At 47.7% G+C, this 19,834-nt stretch overlaps 6 protein-coding genes across 6 annotated transcripts; 4 read left to right on the top strand and 2 right to left on the bottom strand.

Moving 5' to 3' along the window:
* Nucleotides 1-803: 803 nt before the first annotated feature.
* BHQ10_008416 (uncharacterized protein) lies at nucleotides 804-1,810 on the top strand (the record flags this gene model as incomplete). The annotated part of the gene is made up of 2 exons (XM_040881219.1): nucleotides 804-1,565; nucleotides 1,643-1,810. 2 exons carry the CDS (start codon nucleotides 804-806, stop codon nucleotides 1,808-1,810), a joined length of 930 nt encoding a protein of 309 aa, XP_040736918.1.
* Nucleotides 1,811-5,563: 3,753 nt separating this feature from the next.
* BHQ10_008415 (uncharacterized protein) lies at nucleotides 5,564-8,761 on the top strand (the record flags this gene model as incomplete). The annotated part of the gene is made up of 7 exons (XM_040881218.1): nucleotides 5,564-5,690; nucleotides 5,738-5,922; nucleotides 5,988-6,151; nucleotides 6,207-6,465; nucleotides 6,513-6,806; nucleotides 7,462-7,972; nucleotides 8,031-8,761. The coding sequence occupies 7 exons, from the start codon at nucleotides 5,564-5,566 to the stop codon at nucleotides 8,759-8,761; spliced, it is 2,271 nt and encodes a 756-aa protein (XP_040736917.1).
* An 853-nt stretch (nucleotides 8,762-9,614) lies between these two features.
* Nucleotides 9,615-10,464, bottom strand: BHQ10_008414 (uncharacterized protein; the record flags this gene model as incomplete). The annotated part of the gene is made up of 6 exons (XM_040881217.1): nucleotides 9,615-9,673; nucleotides 9,725-9,828; nucleotides 9,897-10,053; nucleotides 10,106-10,235; nucleotides 10,312-10,324; nucleotides 10,448-10,464. The coding sequence occupies 6 exons, from the start codon at nucleotides 10,462-10,464 to the stop codon at nucleotides 9,615-9,617; spliced, it is 480 nt and encodes a 159-aa protein (XP_040736916.1).
* A 1,090-nt stretch (nucleotides 10,465-11,554) lies between these two features.
* BHQ10_008413 (uncharacterized protein) lies at nucleotides 11,555-13,109 on the bottom strand (the record flags this gene model as incomplete). The annotated part of the gene is made up of 2 exons (XM_040881216.1): nucleotides 11,555-12,904; nucleotides 12,948-13,109. 2 exons carry the CDS (start codon nucleotides 13,107-13,109, stop codon nucleotides 11,555-11,557), a joined length of 1,512 nt encoding a protein of 503 aa, XP_040736915.1.
* An 813-nt stretch (nucleotides 13,110-13,922) lies between these two features.
* Nucleotides 13,923-18,002, top strand: BHQ10_008412 (uncharacterized protein; the record flags this gene model as incomplete). Its single annotated transcript, XM_040881215.1, has 4 exons — nucleotides 13,923-13,939; nucleotides 14,054-14,188; nucleotides 16,150-16,323; nucleotides 16,397-18,002. The coding sequence occupies 4 exons, from the start codon at nucleotides 13,923-13,925 to the stop codon at nucleotides 18,000-18,002; spliced, it is 1,932 nt and encodes a 643-aa protein (XP_040736914.1).
* Nucleotides 18,003-18,727: 725 nt separating this feature from the next.
* Nucleotides 18,728-19,502, top strand: BHQ10_008411 (uncharacterized protein; the record flags this gene model as incomplete). The annotated part of the gene is made up of 2 exons (XM_040881214.1): nucleotides 18,728-19,123; nucleotides 19,182-19,502. 2 exons carry the CDS (start codon nucleotides 18,728-18,730, stop codon nucleotides 19,500-19,502), a joined length of 717 nt encoding a protein of 238 aa, XP_040736913.1.
* Nucleotides 19,503-19,834: the final 332 nt, after the last annotated feature.

The raw sequence follows: 19,834 nt of genomic DNA, 5'->3' as shown, positions 1-19,834 counted from the left end.
TGTAACCTTGTTCTTGTGTTTTCAATTAGGCTGCATGGAGATTTGTTCGTTGTGAATCGAGACTCTAGATGGCTAATAATGGTACACCCGGACCGCTTGCTCATGCTTGCCATGACCGAAATCACGATCTGTGCAGTGCTCAATGTACGTATATACATAATGCCATCGCTAAAAATCACCTGCGGAGCACAAAAAGAATGCAGTTTCCAAGGTCGATTGGAAAGACTCAGCCTTGCCACTATTGACATGTTATATATCGTCCACATTATCAACAGCCAGCCTTATGAATGTATGTCGGCGCCTATCAAATGCAACATTCCAAGGTTGAAGACGCAAAGACAGACCAGGTCAAGGTTTAAAAAAGATAATTCTAATTGCCATCAGTTTATACCTGCTAGAAAGCTATCAGCGTTCACCAATCTTGATATCAGATTGTTCGGCACGAATCCCGAACTTACCGAAGCAGCTCTGATATGCAGCTTCGCCGAGATACGATCCGACTTCAGATGATACCGGCACGACTCAAGCAGGATACATGGAATCGCCTTCTAGTTGGTCAGTAAGCTAGTATATAGGATATATGCGTGCTATCAATCTAATTCGCCCAGTCATTCGATATCTGCGAAGTAGTAAGTACGTTAGTACGCGCTTTGACTCTATCGGCTTGGATCTGATCTTGCCGATCTGTATATATAAACCTACCAACCTTCACACTTTATCAAGAATCGATACCATAGATCATCAAAATACTCTTTCCAACTACTATTCGATATCATATCCAACTATCCTGTATATTAAGCAAAATGCCAACACGCGCCGAAATCGACTCCCTCCCCCTTTCCCCCGCCCACAAAGCGCGCCTGCTATGTCGCCACAACATCGTAGAAACCACATCCGGACTCGCAGGCGACTACGTGCAAGCAAACCTCATCGTCCTACAATCCGACTACGCCAATGACTTCCGCATGCTCTGCGCCCGCAACCCCGTACCTTGTCCGATTCTGGGCTGGACGCCTGTGGGCGATCCGCGACGGATAATACCTACTTCTCCAGGCATATCAGTTATCGATGAGAGCGCGGAGAGCGATTTTGATATTCGCACTGACGTGCCGTACTACAACATCTTCCGCACCATCAATGACACCAACCAACCAGGCAAAAAGAAGGTGGTGATAGAAACAAAATCAGACCTCCTCGCCGACTGGACACCTCACCACATTGCATTCTTAATCGGCTGCTCATTCTCCTTCGAGCAGGCCCTGACTCAATCAGGGTTGAGAATCTGTCATCAAGAAGACTCGCGCACAGTCGCGATGTATCAGACCAGTATCCCTTTACTACCAGCCGGAATCTTTCATGGGAGTACCTTTGTGGTGAGTATGCGGTTATACAAAGATGACGAAATCGAACAAGTCAGAAATGTGACCAGGCCGTATCTGGCTTCGCATGGAGAACCGGTTGCTTGGGGCTGGGAGGACGCAAAACGCATCGGCGTCAATGATTTGGGGAATGTGGATTATGGAGACAAACAAATTGTGAGGGAAGACGATGTTCCTGTCTTTTGGGTATGCCTCTTCTATCCTGTCTGATTCACACTACAAATGGATGTTTTCCAACGTTGGGTAGCTAACGAGGGATATAGGGCTGCGGCGTCACGCCTCAATTCGCAGTCGAAAAAGCGCTTGAACGAGACGCCATTGCAGGAACGGTCATGGCACACAAGCCGGGACACATGCTGGTGACGGACTGGAAGACGAGTGATTTTCTGGCGCATACGAGGATGCAATTAGGTTTGAGCATGGAACATTGAAGTTCTAGGCATTGAGTGTATTATGTGAGTGATGACGGTTCGGTTAAGTACTTCGTACGAACCTAGGTATCAGATGATTGATGCCTTCGGCTCGGCATGGCATGATCTATCACGATCAATACATGCACATACTACATAGATGATGTATAGATAATGCAATATACATACCGAGACAGACTTGGTAATATGTCAATACGTACTGAAAATGTCTGTTGGTATTACGGCTGAGCCGTGGACCGCCTCCCGTGGCCGCCCACTCTGTCGGGCGCTGTAGTTGGCTCGATTGGAAATCCGAAACATCGTTCCCCTGCAGTACCCATCGTTCCCGAGCGCTGAAACACGCTTGGTATATTTCGCGATACGTACGGTCACTACGGCGTGGTTCATTATGCCAATGTCGCCTTGGTCGAGTCATTAATCAAGCAAGATTCTATCTGTGAATTACAATTGTTGTGTTATGATTGGTTGTAGCGACTACATGTCAATTGTAGCCGAGAACTAGGCACTACAAGCGAGCATAAACAAAGAACACCCATTCTCAGTACAAACATACATAATTACGCACCTCCTTTAGTAAATATGACCAGACCCGCATGAAACTCATACACGGCACGTGGCTCGGATGTCTCCATCCTGGCATACCAATCACGGTGCTCATTGTTAGCTGTTGAAATGCCAAAGAGAAAAAGTGCGGGCTCGACTTGGACATGAAAATTTTGCATGTCAAAGAATACGTAAAATGAGAGAACACGCATCACCTTCCTAGTCAAGGAATCCATGCCCAGCTCACCGACTTCAACGCTGTCAACGGTCACAGCTCGGTCAATGAAGACTACAAATACACCAGCTAGAAGCTGACAACGGAAGTATTTAGCGGTTTTGACATGCATTCAGCCATATCTTGCTTCCTAGATATCTGCAATTTACATAGCCAACATGGCTGAACTTACCATGAGTGTGTAGCACTGATTATGTAGCCATGTAACTACACCCTACATACAAACTCGTATGCTGACTGCTGCAGGATTAAGAAGGTTCTTCTACTGTATGACGGTATGTACGCATGTAGTAGTACAGAGAAAAAGAAATCACGAGCATGCTGATCGCGGCGGTTAAACCTACAACGGTCAGGGCGATCTCCACCGTTCATATCCTGTACCATACCGTCGTACGACCGAGTATTAGATACACAGAGAGAAGATTTGATTCGTCTTGGGGCGCCGGTCTGTGTATGCAAACTGTATGGATTACTCAGAGCGGCTTAGCTGATACAGGCATACTGAAAAGGGTAAATAGAGTAATCCAATACGTATTTAGAGATGGTGACATATTCGTGTATTGAAACATACACTTTCCGCCCCCCCGTATTCCATACCCTGCTCTCTGCAGGGATTTGTCCAAGACTGATTTTTGAGCATTCGTCGACATGCCTATTTGAGAGTCTGGGGATATAAAGAATCAAATTCCATTGCAGATGATTTTCTGTTGATCATTTGCTCGTGCAGGTATGTATATGGCAGTCAATGCACCGTTTCATGCCTACCGATGCTCCGTACGCGCCTCGAACCGTTGAATGTATGATATTACCTGAGAAATATACACCGTTCAACGGTTCAAACTTCAGTCAGAGAATACCGGGATGAAGATCGGCAAGGTGAAACATCGTTATCGTCTTGCTCCCTGGCCAAATACCAAGAATTCAAGAATCCGTACGGCGAGCATGATAGATAATATGGAGTCAAATCTCCTGACTCGTGCTCAAACCTCTCTCTTGACCATGCTCCGTACCCATCGCATGTCATGTCGATTCTGGACAGTCGCTCCGGCCATCTCTGACGGCTGCCGATCTTCAGGGGGCGGCGTTCGGGTGGATCTCGTCAAGTTGGTTGGTGCCAACTTGGCACTCTCTACATAACTGCAGTTACTTCAAAAGTTTATTACTCTATACGTAGTGAAAGTACATAGTAAATAGCGGCTACTCCGTAAGCGACGGAGCGTAAGCCTAGCTAAGCCATGATTGTATCCATGTCCGAGACGATCAAGGCAAGCCACGAATTCCTGCCGAGGAACTGTTTTGCCTGGGCCTGACATTTCAGGGACAATCCTAGTATGCATACGGAGAAGATTGGTTTCGTGTCTGCCACAATCACGGGCGTCAAATAGTGTACATATAGCTCGAGTGAATGTGATGCAAAGTTCGATATGTTGATCGGATCGAGGATGTCGAAAAAGCAAAACGTGGCATGGGCGTATTATTACTGTATTGGTAATACCGTTATCTCCTAGGTACTACGTACGATACGATGTAGATTACGAACTGGAGAACCCTGTCAGTACGACCTTGCGCTGTTCTTGTTGTCTGTTTATTCAGCTTCCTTGTTGTACAAACATGCTGCGCAACATTCTCGTCTACTCGGCTCTTGATTAGAGTCATCATATACATATACAACCTGTACATGATGTAGGAAACTCCTCGTGGACGCTCGGCATGGACCTTTGCCGCGTGGAAACCAATGTCAAGTGTATAGTGTAAACTAGCACAAACGCTAGCCCGTCCGTGCAGCCAGGTACTTTCTCAAAACAGTCAAGCCAAATGTGCATGTCAGCAAGTCGGATTCATCCAACCCAGCGCTAGTCGACTCGTGCAGAGCTAGACAGCTTTATTCACCTTCTTAAGTTGTTAGTTGACTTAGCTAGGTTGGTAACCTAGAATTGACTCTAGCCGAGTCCATGTGGTGGTGACCTTCTCCACTCCGTACTGTACTTACAAACCTTTCCCTTCTTCGTTACCACTGTTTCTACTCAACACTGGACGTTGCACGGAATGTTCTCTTCCTTCAAACCACTTCATCGACTGTCGCTACTGTTCGTCTAATTCTTCGAGATCATCTACCTGCAGAGGGTACAACGCAGACAATCGCATTGTCTGACAGCAGCGTGGCGGAGGACGACTATCGATACCGAGGAAAGGGAACAAAGAGATCAACATCAACACGAACATCTGACAGGTAAGATCATACTATTCTACTATCGAATCGATCGTCAATCATCAATCGTCATTCATCCGACACTGGATACTGTTCGTCTGCTCTTTTCTACATTCATTCATTCTTCATTCCATCTCTGCAAGTCTCTTTTCCAGGAGGCTCTCGTCCAATCAATCACAATTACACCGAAAAAAGGAATTTTCTCGACTTTGCTTCGAAAGTCTTGGATGATACCCTGCCTGTTTCAGTCATCGGAATGCACTCAATCGTTGTACCTGCCGCATGGCATGGCATGGGCCAGTTGGCAAGCAGCGGAGTTGAAGAAGACGTCTTGAAGCATACTTACATAACGTGTACCACCCGTTGCATGAATTCTGACTTTTGCACATCCCTCCCTTCCCTAACTCGCCGCAATGCTTTGCATTGCCATGTGTCGAGTGCTATTCTAGCTGTTTATTTTTTCTTCTTCTTTTCTTGCAGAAAATTTGTTTTCCTTCAATTGTGTGGACGTCGGTCAGCGTCATCTCGGTCGCGACTAATGCGATTTCAATGAGTTACAGATTCGTCTACGGCTCCAGTCTCGTTATCCCTCACTCAAGGCCGCGCATTTGCGCCGCTTCCACGTCGGTTATCAAGCGCGGATCGATTGCCTGCAGTAGTGCATTGCATCGAACTATCTCCTAGACGATTGATTGCGAGGTGAAAGAGAGTCGCATGTGGTGGGAGTACGTATACCAAAAATCACTTGATCACAACTACCCGCGCCATGGGTTGCATGAATTCCAAGGTCGAGGCGGACGACAAGGAGGCCGCCAGAGTCAACGCCGGTATTGAAAAGCAGATTCGCAATGATAAAAAGACATATGACCGAACGGTCAAAATGCTCCTGTTGGGTATGTTTGTTACGTTTGCGATGCGATAAGTTGCTGACACGTCGTAGGAGCTGGAGAGTCGGGCAAATCCACCATCATCAAACAAATGCGCATCATCCACTCCGGCGGATTCCCAGATGACGAACGTCGGCAGAATCGTGCGGTGATATACTCGAATTTAGTGGTGGCATTCAAGGTGTTGATGGACATTATGCAGACGCAGAAGATTGAGTTTGAGAAGGAAAGCAACAAGGTGTGTTTTATACTACCTCGAATCGTTCACCCTACTCTCGAATGATCTTGCTAAGTCGAAACCAGCCTTTAGGAGACCTTCTCGCCAAAACCGAAGCGGATGTCGACACCGACGAGGCCTTTACCGATATTGAGATTAAAGAAGCGATGACAGAGTTATGGAGCGATGGTGGTGTTCAACAAGCCGTTGCGCGAGGGCATGAATTCGCGCTTCACGATAATTTGCATTAGTATGTCTACCGGGCTGAACGTTATGTCAAGTCATGTCAATGCTAACAGCTACAGTTTCTTTAACTCGCTCGACCGTCTGTTTACACCCGGCTGGTTACCTGATAACCAAGATATGCTCCACTCTCGACTTCGCACAACCGGTATCACAGAGACGTTATTCGAATTAGGACAGCTTAATTTCCGCATGATGGATGTCGGCGGACAACGGTCCGAGCGGAAGAAGTGGATTCACTGCTTCGAGGGAGTACAGTGTCTGTTATTCATGGTTGCGCTATCCGGATATGATCAAAGTCTGCTTGAAGACCAGAACGCGGTATGTTTATTTGCTCTCTTGATGAAGAATGCAGCTGACAAGCGTAGAATCAAATGCACGAAGCAATGATGCTCTTCGAATCGCTGGCAAACGGCGAATGGTTCAAACGCAAACCCATCATGCTTTTCCTGAACAAAATGGATCTTTTCAAAACCAAACTCCCCCTCTCGCCCATCAACAAACACTTTCCCGACTACAGCGGCTCTGCTACGGACTTTGACACCGCTGCCAAATACTTCGCGGACCGATTCCGCAGCATTAATCGAATGCCGGACCGAGAGATTTATATTCATTATACCAATGCGACAGACACCACACTGCTTAAAGCTACGATGGATTCGGTGCAGGACATGATCATTCAAAAGAATCTGCATACATTGATCTTATGACGGTCAACCTCAAGCCCATAGGAAGTTGCGCCTTGGGCTTGTTCAGTAATCACCTCTCCATTCTTGACGTTTGACGTCCCTCCCACCTCAGTCTCTACGCTCGTCCTTGGCTCCGCATCTTCTCGACATCGACGTCGACAACAATCACGCCTTCCTTTCTCTCCTCTCGTGTTGTGAGCTTTACAAGATACCTTGTCATGATTCCACGCCTCTCTTATGCTTCAAATAGCATGCGACTCTCATTGTCACGTTCTCCTATTTTGGCTTCTTTGCAGGACCAGGCGTAACTTTCTTTCCTTTTGCTACGTTTCTAGCATGTATATTTAATCATCAGCCCGCAGGCTTTGTTTTTTCTTTGGTTGCTTCATAACATGTACAATGGGTGGTTGCGGGTTGCTCTGAGGTTGATCCCGAAATCGTTCGAACCTGGTGTATGCCAGTTATAGATAAGTAAAACGATGATGATATACTGATGTCTCGAGAATCTACTCCTTCAAGTAAAAATAAAGCCATCTAAAAACTTCATACAAACTTGTCTTTGAGGTGATGACACAGTCTTGGCGCTTACATAACCGTACTGCACCATCTGACCGCCTCATCGCCGCAGCCAAATTCGGTCACACGCTTCCGACTCTTCGCCTCTCCAACCCGTCTTCAACGGTTCAACCTCACCGAATACTCAGTCTGGAGTATTCTTAGGGGCACCTACTTCTCAGTCATGCTATCCTCATCCCTCCGCCGTGCCGTGCGCACGACGACCTCGTCGCATTCCGCGACAGCGGCAATCGTCGCTTTTCCGAACTTGCTCGTTCCGTCCGCCAGCACCAGTACCACAACTTCTACATCACGACAACGGAGAGGAGTCACTCAACACCAGCGTCGCTATTCTTCGTCGTCGAAACCGCCCGTGCCTCCCAACGATGGTTCAAGGCCTATTGATGCGTCGTCATCCTCGCAACAAGCGCCTGCCAATCCATCCGCGGGAAGGAAAGTGAAGGAATCTCAGGGACGAAAGGCTGGCGCCGGTGCTGCTGGTGATACTACGAAATCAAGACAGAGCTCTGCTGCACTGTTGAATTTGCCCAGCGTCCCGTCAACGCAGGACACGCCGATTGAAGGTTTGTCCTAGCCTAAAGAAAAGTTTTTTTGACCAGTTACTAACAAAGGTTTATAAAGATATCAAAGTCGCCTCATTCTTCTCCGTCCACAGACCCATCTCCGTCAGCGCTCCTGTTCCCCCCACAAGCACCGAAAAGGCCTTCAACGCCATCTTCGAAGCCAACAAATCCAGACGCGGAACCCGTGCCGCAGATGTAATCAACACACTGACCTCGGCCGTCGCATCAATGGAGCACGCAATGCACGGCCAAAACCCACAGAACAGTCTGCGTCATGCCGTAACGCAAGCATCAGTCAGCAACGCCGAGCCAGCAGGCCGAGTCATTCATCTCGACGAGGTGTCAGAGGAAGAGTTGCATTCTTCCATAGCAGAATTTGCAAGCCGATTGACGCCCTTCCAACCTCCCCCAGCTCCGGAACCATTCAACCCGGACGAAATCACACTCATCGAGTCGTCCGCCGAGCTTGCAAACGCAGACGCAGACCCCGAAGCAGATATTCGAACCTACTCCACCGTGCTCACAATCCGCGAAACCGCATATGCAGACGGCCAACGCACAATTGAAACATCCCTGTCTCCTTTGGTCCCCAGCGAAGAAACTGCCGCCATCGACGAACCCGCCGTAGGTGGTGGTGTGGGTGGTAAATCATATATTGAGCGCACTGTCAATAGGAGAATGTACACCATCTCCGTGCGCCGACAGCGCAAACTCAAGATGAAGAAGCACAAGTTCAAGAAGTTGTTGCGCAAGACGAGGACGTTGAGGAGGAAGCTTGATAAAGCTTAATCTCCTCTTTCCTTCCTTCGCGGTCGTTCCCCTGCAAGGGTCGTGGTGTGTGGTTAGAGCATTACATCGATAATTAAGCTAAATCTCCGTATTTATTCCATTCCAATTCCTATTCCTATTCATATTCATATTCATATTCAGAGGCGTTTCTTTCTTTTCATGTCTTGAGTTCAGTTGATATAGATGTCCATTGAACGTTATGAAATGGCTCTTTCACATATATACATCTCTATCGTGCTTTCGTCGAGACTTAGATTTCGAATACATACACGTCAAACTGATCATTCCATTCCACCGATCCTTTTCATCTATGTTCAGGTATATACAAACTGAGAGTATACAACGTCACCACCCCTCCCCATTCTATACCAGACATGTGTAGCTCTAGATTTATAAGATTCGATTGATTTATACTCTACATAGTCCCCCTTCCTTTCACATCGATGATTTGATAAATGTAATTCGAATATATAGAACAATACCAGAACACACGGAAACAGACACAACGAAACAGCAAAAGAGAAAAGAGCAATGACAAGATATAAAAAAGATGAAAAAGTGGGTTTTCACTTGCTTTACATTCACAGGTAAACCGTACTACTTACTCACCCTAGAAGGTCAGGAGAGAGTAGAATGGGCTGACTGTATGGAGATGCACGATTTCCTCAGTCTTTAGACAAGAGTAGAGGAGGATCGTTCGTTATTAGAGGATTGAGAAGTGTCTACATATGCGCGGATTGGAAGCATATGCAGATTTCGGCGGTTGAATTGAGTTTGATAGCGATGAATGCGGCGAGGTTGGAGGTGCATATCCAATCAATTCATTCAAATCAACCGTGCATGCATGCGTCATTTAGCATTCGCCGCGGGAGCGCGAGTTCATGAGTAGAGCGACGATGAGACCGTACAGACCTACACCAGTTAGACAGAACCAAAATATAATAGACGTAAAGGGGGACGGACCCAAAACTTCAGCGAAAATAAGAATAAGAATCATTCCAACATAAAGACGAGGCTGTTGAGCGGATCCACGGACACCGGCGTCACCGACGATACCAATAGCAAAACTGCCACAAGCACACCACATCAGCACATGTTCCACATGTCATGTCAGTAGAGGGGAACAGAGGCCTACCCAGCAGCCAAACCAGCCAAACCAACCGCAAGACCAGCACCAAGCTGAATGAAACCCGTATACAGCGGCAGACGCTGGTTCAAATCATTCGCAATCAAGACGGAGACGACAAGACCGTAAATGGCAATAATACCAGCCATGACGATGGGGACGATGTCTGATCATTTGCTGTTAGTGGTGACCTATTGGGCTGCAAGGAAGGGACGCACTTCGAACGATCAAGTCAGGTCGCAAAACGGCCATACCGCACACACCGACACCGGCTTTGGCGGTTCCATAGGCGGCGCCGAAGCAGGTGAAGACGATGGCGGAGGTGCAGCCGAGGGCGCCGAAGAAGGGCTGTCAGGTTATGTTAGTTGTTATGAGGTTGATGTTGTCGACTGTGATTGAGCGATCGGATGATTGGGGTACTAACCGCGTAAACCGGGCTGTGTCGTCATATTGTTAGCATTATTTTCATAATGTAGACAGAGTAGACAGCTGAAAGAGCTGCAACACTCAACAAGCACAACAACCAAACAAGCAGACGTCAGCTCCCGAGGACAACTCACCAAAGATCAGTAGCCATCTTGACGGTCGTTATTCACAGCGACTAGCTGGTGTAGATATTCTTATTTTATCGGAGCTTGAGAATGTTGGCTCTCAAGGGAAGATGGCAGTCGTCGTGAGAGCGATGATGAGGTGCTAGGTAGATAGATAGATGAAGCCATGCCGGTGGTTGAAGGTTCTTGATTTGATCAAGCTCCCCTGTCACGTGGTCTGGCTTGGCGTGCATCACCCACCGCCGACTCACCTTTTATATCGGATGTTTTTCGAGATCATTATTAATTGAGTGCTTTCAAAATGCTGTTTTTCTTATTACTGTTGAGTATAATTCACTAAGAAGGGAAATTTTTGTGGAACAGATGTTTTCATGGACATATCCACTGGTATTCTCCCTGCCGACAGATAATATATATCCCGAGTCTCATAAAGCAGCTTTTTCTCACAATATTGGCAATGCAGAGCTTGAACTACCCTAGCGCAGCATCCTATATTCAGACAGTGACAGTGACGCCAAAGCAGTTCTGCTTCCAGCTTCAGAATGTAATATCCCTTTGATCACTAGTGCTACTACTCCCCTTCAAGCATCGACAGAACAGCAAGTCTTATTTCCAATGCTACCTTCCTTTGTCGACGCTCTTATCGACAGTCATGAGGATTACATGTTAACAATTCATCTAGTGCATATGCTATCTTTACGAATACGTGCAGCAGCTAAAAGGAGGTGTATTTCGCGGAGTAGTTGAGGTATGAGCATCGCCAGTTTCACTTTGATATACTCGCCGGAGTGGCAATTGGTACCCATTCATTTAGAAGGCACTAGCCAGTCATTCGAGATGTATTAATAAAAGGTCAATATGTATGCGAGTGCTCGGCGCCTCAGGATGATAAATGACTCCTGCGGAACTAAATGCGCTAGATGATAGGATTGTTTTGCAGGTTGAGATGGGTTATATCTTGTCAACATCCGACCTGTAAGTTTAAGTTATAGACAACTAATGAATGAGCGTCTGTATAGACACTCTCCAAGGTTAGCTAGGCATAAATCCGTCAATTGACTCAAAGCTCCCCGCATAATATGCTAATATACATCTATTATACAAGAGTCAAGTACATTATGTAACCGACAAATCGATCCTCGACCCGGGAACGGAAATTTTCGTCTCACACGTTGATACCTGCGATGGATCCTTCTGGGAGTAGCTTATCGCCGATTCCGAGACCGCGCCAAAATGGTTCTGGATCACAACCACCCCTTCTGAAGTCGTGGAAGATGTCTGCGATTCTTCAGGAGATTCTACGCCAAATGAGTATGTAAGGGCACTCGACACAGAACTATCCTTATGGATTAATTCGTCCTCGGAAGTCACGAAGAATTGAATATAATCACCAGGTGTCGCTACCTGCGACAATTGCGCAATGTTTTCTTCAAGCCCAAGTCCTTCAAGAAAGTCTGGAAGGTCGTTTGTAAATGCCAGCTCAGCTTCTGTAGTCGATGTGAATACCTCGTCAAGCGATGTTTCGCGGGAACGACTTGCAGCTCCGAAAGTGGCCTCCGGGTCTAATGAGAGTAGACCTTGCTTCTTACCCCAACCCCCACCGCCACTGACCACGCGGTGAATCTTGCTTCCATTTGATAGTGAGCCTTGGATGTTCTGCTGAGTGGTAATGGTGGACGAGGATGCTGGCTCGACAAGCGCCCATACAGCCACTCTCTGATGTGGAATCCCACGTTCACTGACGTATCTGGGAAGTTCTTTCTCCAACTCTGAAGATGCTGGAATACCCGCGTTCAGATCTCCGTCATCGTTTGTAGATTTGGAAACTTGTCGTAGGATGTTTCCCATGCTCGAGATGACTCGTCGACGTTGAGTCACGGGGTGGAACGGCACGTTGACGGCGCAGTGCGTCTCACGTACTGGAGCTGTTATAGAGCATGACGAAAGGTCGCGATAACTATCAAGAACATAGTTGTTCGAGGTCTCATCCCTAGTCCATCGCATTCCTAGTAGAGTCCGGTCTCGCCCATTTCGGAATACTGTCTGGGCGAGGCGTAGGCCGATTTCGTGAGATTGGGCGCTGTTCTGGTCAACGGGATTTCTCGTCGCAAGAAAGAAAGCTGGTTCGTCGGAGGTGTTGCTTTTTAATCTTGCAGGCGTCGCAATTGAAGCAGTTATGCAAGAACTGTCGGCAAGTAACAGGGATAACCCTTCCGTAGCTGTTGTGTTTCTTCCACCACCGTTGCTGGAAACTTTATCGACTACCGCAGCAATTGTATAGACAACATTCGGACCATCGTTGGTATGTAGGTGTTTCAATAATGGTGTCGCCCATTCCGAAAGCAGAGGGCTCGTTGGTTCCGTCCATGCCGTAAATTCCGGGGAGGCGAAGAGAATCGGGACAACGGGTGATTGTTTCGACGAGGGATGGAGGTGAGCATAGGAGGAGATTATTTCATCGGTCGTCTAACAAATTAGCGCAATCAATCAGTCAAGCCTAAATACGTACCACATGGCCGGGTTGCTGTGTAGTCCATGTCAACGCCTGCCATTGACTGTTCGCAGAGCCGGAGCTAAACTTCCGGACGGAACTGAACCTTGAGAGACGTCCAGCTCCCGCACAGCCAGCTCTCGCTATGGAGCTGGGGATATAGCCGGTTAAAGTGAGCATGACATGGATGCCAGTGAATGACCTGGCTATTTGTCAGGGTTGAGCTCAAGAAGTTGTTGAAATTGGTCATGTGAGACGACCAATCAATGGGGGAACAACGGAAGTGGGGCTTCCCCGACATTCCAGCTTCCAGCCTCAATTCATGTTATCCAGTGGCATGACCCTAAGTTGCTTTTTTTCGTAATCTTGTTTACTTTGCAAGTTAACTTATTGTTCTGGAGTCGAAGTGATGACGCATTAGTCAATAATGTGGCGTTGCAGTCTATAACAAGTGTGGTGATACAAATTGAGATTGCACCACGTCAGGGAGCCACATCTAGAAACTTGGCAGACAAAAATAGCTGCGCCGAGAGCCAATTGAGGCAACCACGATTTCCCAGGCATCGGCCGTCGCTGTGTATCACAATATTATTATTACTACGTAAAGTTAGTATATGGGAAAGAAGTCAAATGAAGATCCGATGCACGTGCCCACAGAAAAACGTCTTCTTTACGCAAAACATGCCCCGCCACCAATCAAACAGCGCAGTTGGAGCTAGCTCGCGCCACACATGAGGCGGTGCGGCATGAGGTCAAAACCGGCAAATGACGTATTCCGCGACTTCCGCAATTGACCCAGCTTGGCCCAGCAGAGGGAAGGAACTTCGGGCGAGGTGGTACTTCAGTACTTAAGCGGCTCTCGTCTCCGTCATCCTTCTTCTCTGACTTTTACTTCAACTCTATACCAACAACTCTTATTCGTATTCACGCCTCCCAACTCTCGTCACAGCCAAACATCCAGAATCTTACCTGATTCATTCATCAACCGCCAACATGCCTTTCACCGCTTCGTAAGTCTGCCTGTCTTCACCCGTCGGTCGCTGTCGAGTTGCGACCGTGCGATGAGTCAACCAATGCGACTGCACAATTCAATTTGATTCAATTCAGCTACTAACAAAATGCAGCGACATCTGCAAGATCATCTTCGCCATCATCCTCCCTCCAGTGGGTGTCTTCCTGGAGCGCGGATGTGGTGCCGACTTGCTCATCAACATCTGCTTGACCATTCTGGGTTACATTCCCGGTATCATCCACGCTTTGTACGTTTCCTCTTGACTACTATATCTGCTAGACACTGAATACTGATTGTATGCTACAGGTACATCATCCTCAAGTACTAATCGACATGCGTTGATTGTTGAGTCGCGCGCGATACGGAAACCCCGGCAACCCAGCCGAGCGAGCTGAGCTGTTGTGTTTTTTTCCGGCGGAGGGCCTGACTACTGACAAGACTTTGCTCCGTCCGCCGCGCTACTCGTTCAACCAATTCACCAACAACACTACTCCGCCTTGGGCTAGCTCGGCAGTCTTGGCGTTGTGGCTCAATTCAGTCGATTTGATTGCTCGTTGAATTGATTGAATTGATTGATTGATGAATCGAGTTTCCGGTCGATACGACTCTGCTTGTTTGATTACTGTTCGCTGCTTGCTTGCTTCTATCTCGATGATACCAGTTTTGTTTCACATGTTACTACCTCTTCTCGCGCTGCGATGCACACTTTTAATATGGGTGTCTAGCTGAGCGAAGTATGCATGGCGTTCACGCGCTTGTTTACTATTATTACGATTACTAGGACGATAATTGATTAATCCGTCGTATACCAAACTTCCCTACTCCGTACTATAAAATAAATGAGACTGGTGACGTCATACAAGACCTCTAAATCGATTGTGACCGTGAGTCACCAACACGAAGCGCTTCCTCGCGTTTCATGTTGGCGCCTCAATGTGCTTAAAATCATCGGAAGATTAAGCTTCGTCTGAACAAGAACAGAGAATTGTAGATTGATAATCTCTGGCTGCCATTGACTCGGATCAAAATATCTCATTGGGTGGAATCTCCAGATCACATGACTTTTTCAGCCTAATTTCGTTAGCGCCATAGTTCTAAATGGGCAAACTCGCAATTTGAGCCTCTGATTGGCCCTTCGCAAAGCGCCAGCTCCTCCCCTGGGCGCCTACTTCCTCTTCGTCTCTCTCTCCATTTTCTTCACAACCAACCATGCCTCTGCGCGCTGAACGAAGTGTCTGCTCTCGTTCCTACCAACGATGTCATCCAGTTTCAAGATGGCGCCTAGACTGAGAAAAAGGAGAAAATGAGGCAATGCTCGCTGCGATTTCCCCTGGCGCGTAAAGGAGTTTACCTATCTAGACTAGATAGGTACCAAAGTAACCAATCGCAACGACGTCGACATCGTCGACGATGTATTCGCTGATGGCTGAAGAATCGCAAAGAGAATTCGTTCTGTTTCATATTTCGTGTTTAGTATCCTCTTCTCTTCCTCTCTCTTTTGTCAGATTTCCTTTGTGATCTTTCTTTATTCTTTCCTTTTGTTTTGGTCATTTATAGAATTTTAATATCAGCAATCATTATCTTTGTCTACGATCATCTCTACGATTCAGATCATTGTACAGTACGACAAACAGTTGCTTTTTGATTGAGTTGTTTGACTATGTCTCATTATAGACCATCATATTCCTCTGGGTAGTAAGCTACCTCAAACTATAGATTGAGCAGGTGAGGCTTCTTCCCGAACAGACAGACTATATACTGACATTTGCAGTATGCTGGTATCATGTCTACCATGGAGAAGCAGTGCCTTCCTCTTGACAGTCTTCCTGGGATTAGGTCAAATAGTATCGTCAACGACGACAACAACAGCCGCAGATTGCGCATCTACCGGTAGCAGTAGCTACCTGAGCGATTCCGTCCCACCATGCGCCCTATCCTGCGTTCAGGACTTCATCAGCTCCCAATACGCCTCCGGTCTCTGCTGTTCTACCGATCTAAACTGCCTTTGTCGAACGAATACCACCAGTGGCCTGACCCTAGGCGAAGCGTCATTGGCATGCATAGTAGGCTCGTGTTCGTCGGATATCCTGTCGACTGAGGGGTCTGTTGGATATGCGATTTGCAGCGATGTTTCTGGCGCGTTACCAGAAACGCATGGAGCAATTACTGCGACAAGGGTGTCTGTTGTTACGGAAACGACACATTTAGCTTCTACGACGCCGACGTCTGTATCTGCTGGGAGTACTGGGTTATCAACTACGCCGACTACGGTGGCTATAAGCAGCACGTCCGACAGGAGTACTTTGATAACGACGGCAATGATCACGGCAACAGCGACGGCAGCCACCACCCTGCCAATAACGACATTGACGACAGATCCTGGTACTGTGACATTATCCGGGGTAACGGCAACGCCTAGGCCGACTGTAGGAACTACTAATTCATCATCATTGAGCTCGCCCGCTGTAATTGGCGTATCGATTGCATCCGGTATATCAGCTATATTCCTCGTGGCCGTCGCAATCCTCTTCTGTGGCAGACGACTACGACGTAAGAAACTGCAAAAAGAAGCTGCTCCACAAAGCTTTGAGATTGGAGGCGAAATGAGTGAACCACCGAATTTCGGTGCTGCTGCAACTGTTGGACCGCAGCCGTTGTCACCGACGCCGCTATCACAATACCCGCAAACAATGATGGAAAATGAATACAGTGGTGCTCATTTCCAGCAGTTTCCATCGCAGCCGTTGGCTCGACAGCAGCAGGGTCTTTTAGTTGTTACAAACTCAAACGCGCACGATCAAGCAGCCATGTCTCCCGAGACGGACTACGAGGGTTCTCCGCAAAGCCAAACGTCTCAACGCACGTTATCTCGTCTTTTGCCTGAACGTACGGCCGTACAAGGAATTGGAATAGTCCCTGAGCCGTTGAGAGTCATTCGCCAGGCCCCTACAGCTAATACCATCAGGGTCGTGGGCGGCCCTCCTCCCCGGCCAGCCAGTGAAGCAACTGTTTTTGATGAAGACGAACAACAATCGAACAGCATCAATCAATCCAACACTGTCAACGACATATTTGGACCGCCACTCAACAAAACACGACGTATATCGCAACGCAATATGGCAAGAAGTGGAAGCCCCATGCGGGTCATGGGACTTCCGGCCGGTCCTCGAGCGATGCTTTCTCCGTTACGGACAAAACAGGAACAGAATCCATATGATGGCAATAATTCGGGACACTATTCGTACAAATGGGATAAGGAGGCCGCGCCGATACCTGGTCAGTCTCGCCCAGGGACGCAGTACAACAACTGGAACAACACACCATTACAAAGGAACTTCTCTCGCTTAGGTAGCGCACCGCGATCTTTGACGACCCCTACAAAAACAAACACCCTCACACCCTGGTCTCAAAATACGAATGGCTTCGAAGTTGCACCCGTCGACTCAAGCTACGAAACCATCATGGCGGAAGACGACTGGACAATGACGGAACGCAGCAAACTTTCAGTTCCATCTCATGTACCACGACAATCACAGCAACCCCAGCAACGATTGTCACCGGTATCCGAACGAGTTCCCCTCCCCACAAAATCMCCTCTACGATACCCCGCCATTCCTCGCTCGGCAGCAGCAGCAATCGTCCCCGCCAATGCAGAAGATATGCGCAAATCGCATGTCGCGGAGGTATACTACGACGGGCCCCAAAGCTTCCCAAGCATGCCACCGCCTCCTAATAACAGCAACAATAACTACTCAAACCCGATGACTATGGTCCACGAACTAGGCCCCGGCCAACGCTCGCGCTCCGCCAGCCCAAGTCCCAGCGTGAATAGCAGCCTCCTCGCGAAGCGACGCGGCGAGAGCGTTGCGGATAAAATGGAGACTCAGTTCCGGAGCGGTGTCCAGCCAAAGCCGGGAGTCAGTAGCAGGAAAGTAGCCGTTGGCCGGAACGGGCAGTCTACAACAACGACGAGAGAAGAAGTCCAGTCTCCCCCGTCAGCGAAGAAACATAACATCACCCCTACGAGGCGAGGCGAGGATCTTTATTTGAGAGTTGATTGATCCATTCATCTGCACACCTGATATTTTTCCTTTTGACTTTTGTATAATTACCCCCCTTTTATTCTGATTTGCTTGCATGGTTCAGGTGTATACATATACGACTGATTATGATCCGAGACAAACTCTTTCCCTATGTTTAGATCGTCTACATTCTCCCTTCTTTTCTTCTTCTGAAAATTTTCGTCTGTGTGTTTGTATTAATATGATGTGCTTTTTGTGAATTAGCGTGTTGTGTTTACAGTTTGTCGATGTTCGGTGATGAGATATTTGTGCGGGGACGAGCGAGATGTTGTATTATATCACCAGTATATATTTGAATGTACATGAATGTGCTGATCACCTAGTATGGAAATAGAAATAAATGTGTATGGTTTGTATACGGACCTGTTGTCTGGTTGATACTCTTAATATGCTAGAAAACCTTCAGGGCTACCTGGCTAGTCACAGACCTAGCTACTGATATACGTAAATGCTCATCATCGTCACTTGCAGTGTTATGCGAGATCATATAGCATATACTCTTTCAATCACTTACCATGTCAAACACTCACTGACTAAAGCTGGGCAGCCACCAAGTTCCCAAGGTTCCGCCGGGCTTGTCACCGGACAGTCGTCCGGTAGCCACGTTTCCCGCCGTATGCGTTCTGCAATCTACCAGATATGATATATATGATTTCAGGATATCAAGGGGTAAATTCTTACCTACATGGATCTGAATATAGATCATGCCGCCCACAATTTTCATCGTCCCCGGTCTCTGGGAGGGGACCCAAGTCTTCAAGCCACTGCAGCAAACTCTCGAAGCAAGCGGTCTAACAGTCCACATCTGCGCCTTGCTCAGCACCGGAACCACTGCATCGCAAGGTTTAACTGTAGTAGACGACCGTGCGGGTATTGCACAAGACCTTGCTCGCGTAGTCGAGCGCGCTGGCCATGATGGAGTCATTGTGTTCCTCCACTCAGCGGGCGGATTCCTCTGCTGCGACGCTATGAAAGGTCTAACAGCAAACGCCTTCGATGCAGCAAATAAAAAGGGAGGGGTGAGACGAATTGTTTTCATGTCGTGCGCGTTGGGTGTAGAAGGGTTTGAGACGAAGCCGACTTCTACGATGGAATTCTCTGTCAGTTGTTCCTCAGGTTGCATGGGACTATGAAGTTGTGTATTAACTGTGTGCCCAGGACGGTTATTTCAGTCCCGTCGACCCGCGAAATTCTCTCTTCAACGACATGTCTGCATCAGTGGCGAGTAGATGGACTGCCGCACTGCAGATCCAACCAGCCGGATGGGATGGAGTTGTGAGGTATTGCGGATGGCGTGAGGTCCCGTCTGTATACATTGTGCTTGATAGCGATAGAGCTATAGTGCGTGAGGTACAGGAGGAAATGGCTGAATTGGCGGGTAGCAGAGTTGTGCATTTGGATGCAGGGCATATGGCTCAGTTGACTCGGACGAGTGAGGTTGCTCGGATTATTGGAGATGTTGCTGCGGAATTGGCTTAGTCGGTACGATCTCCGGGATGAGGACGTGTTTTGGCATTGCGAAATTACTCAACACTAGAATATTAAAATCATTGAAAGCCAAGGATAGTCAAGTAAAGGTATCCTGTCCGGGGCGTTCTCCGGACGATACCCCGTTCGCCGGTGAAACATACCATGCACAGACGATTAGACACATGATTAAGTTTTGAGAATTAAAGTAAACTTTTTGCCCTGGGTAATTAATTGAGATGTCTCATCGATCCATCATTGCCGAAGACGAGCCTTTCAGGGCTAAGACAGAACCTGGGGTCCGGGGATTTCTCCGCAGACCATTCGGGGTTTGTCTCAACCTG

Source organism: Talaromyces amestolkiae, assembly GCF_001896365.1.
Source record: "Talaromyces amestolkiae strain CIB chromosome Unknown scaffold19.1, whole genome shotgun sequence".
In the NCBI taxonomy this organism is placed as follows: domain Eukaryota; kingdom Fungi; phylum Ascomycota; class Eurotiomycetes; order Eurotiales; family Trichocomaceae; genus Talaromyces; species Talaromyces amestolkiae.
The sequence above is the reverse complement of the archived record's forward strand: the minus strand, read 5'-3'. Positions and strand labels throughout refer to the sequence as shown.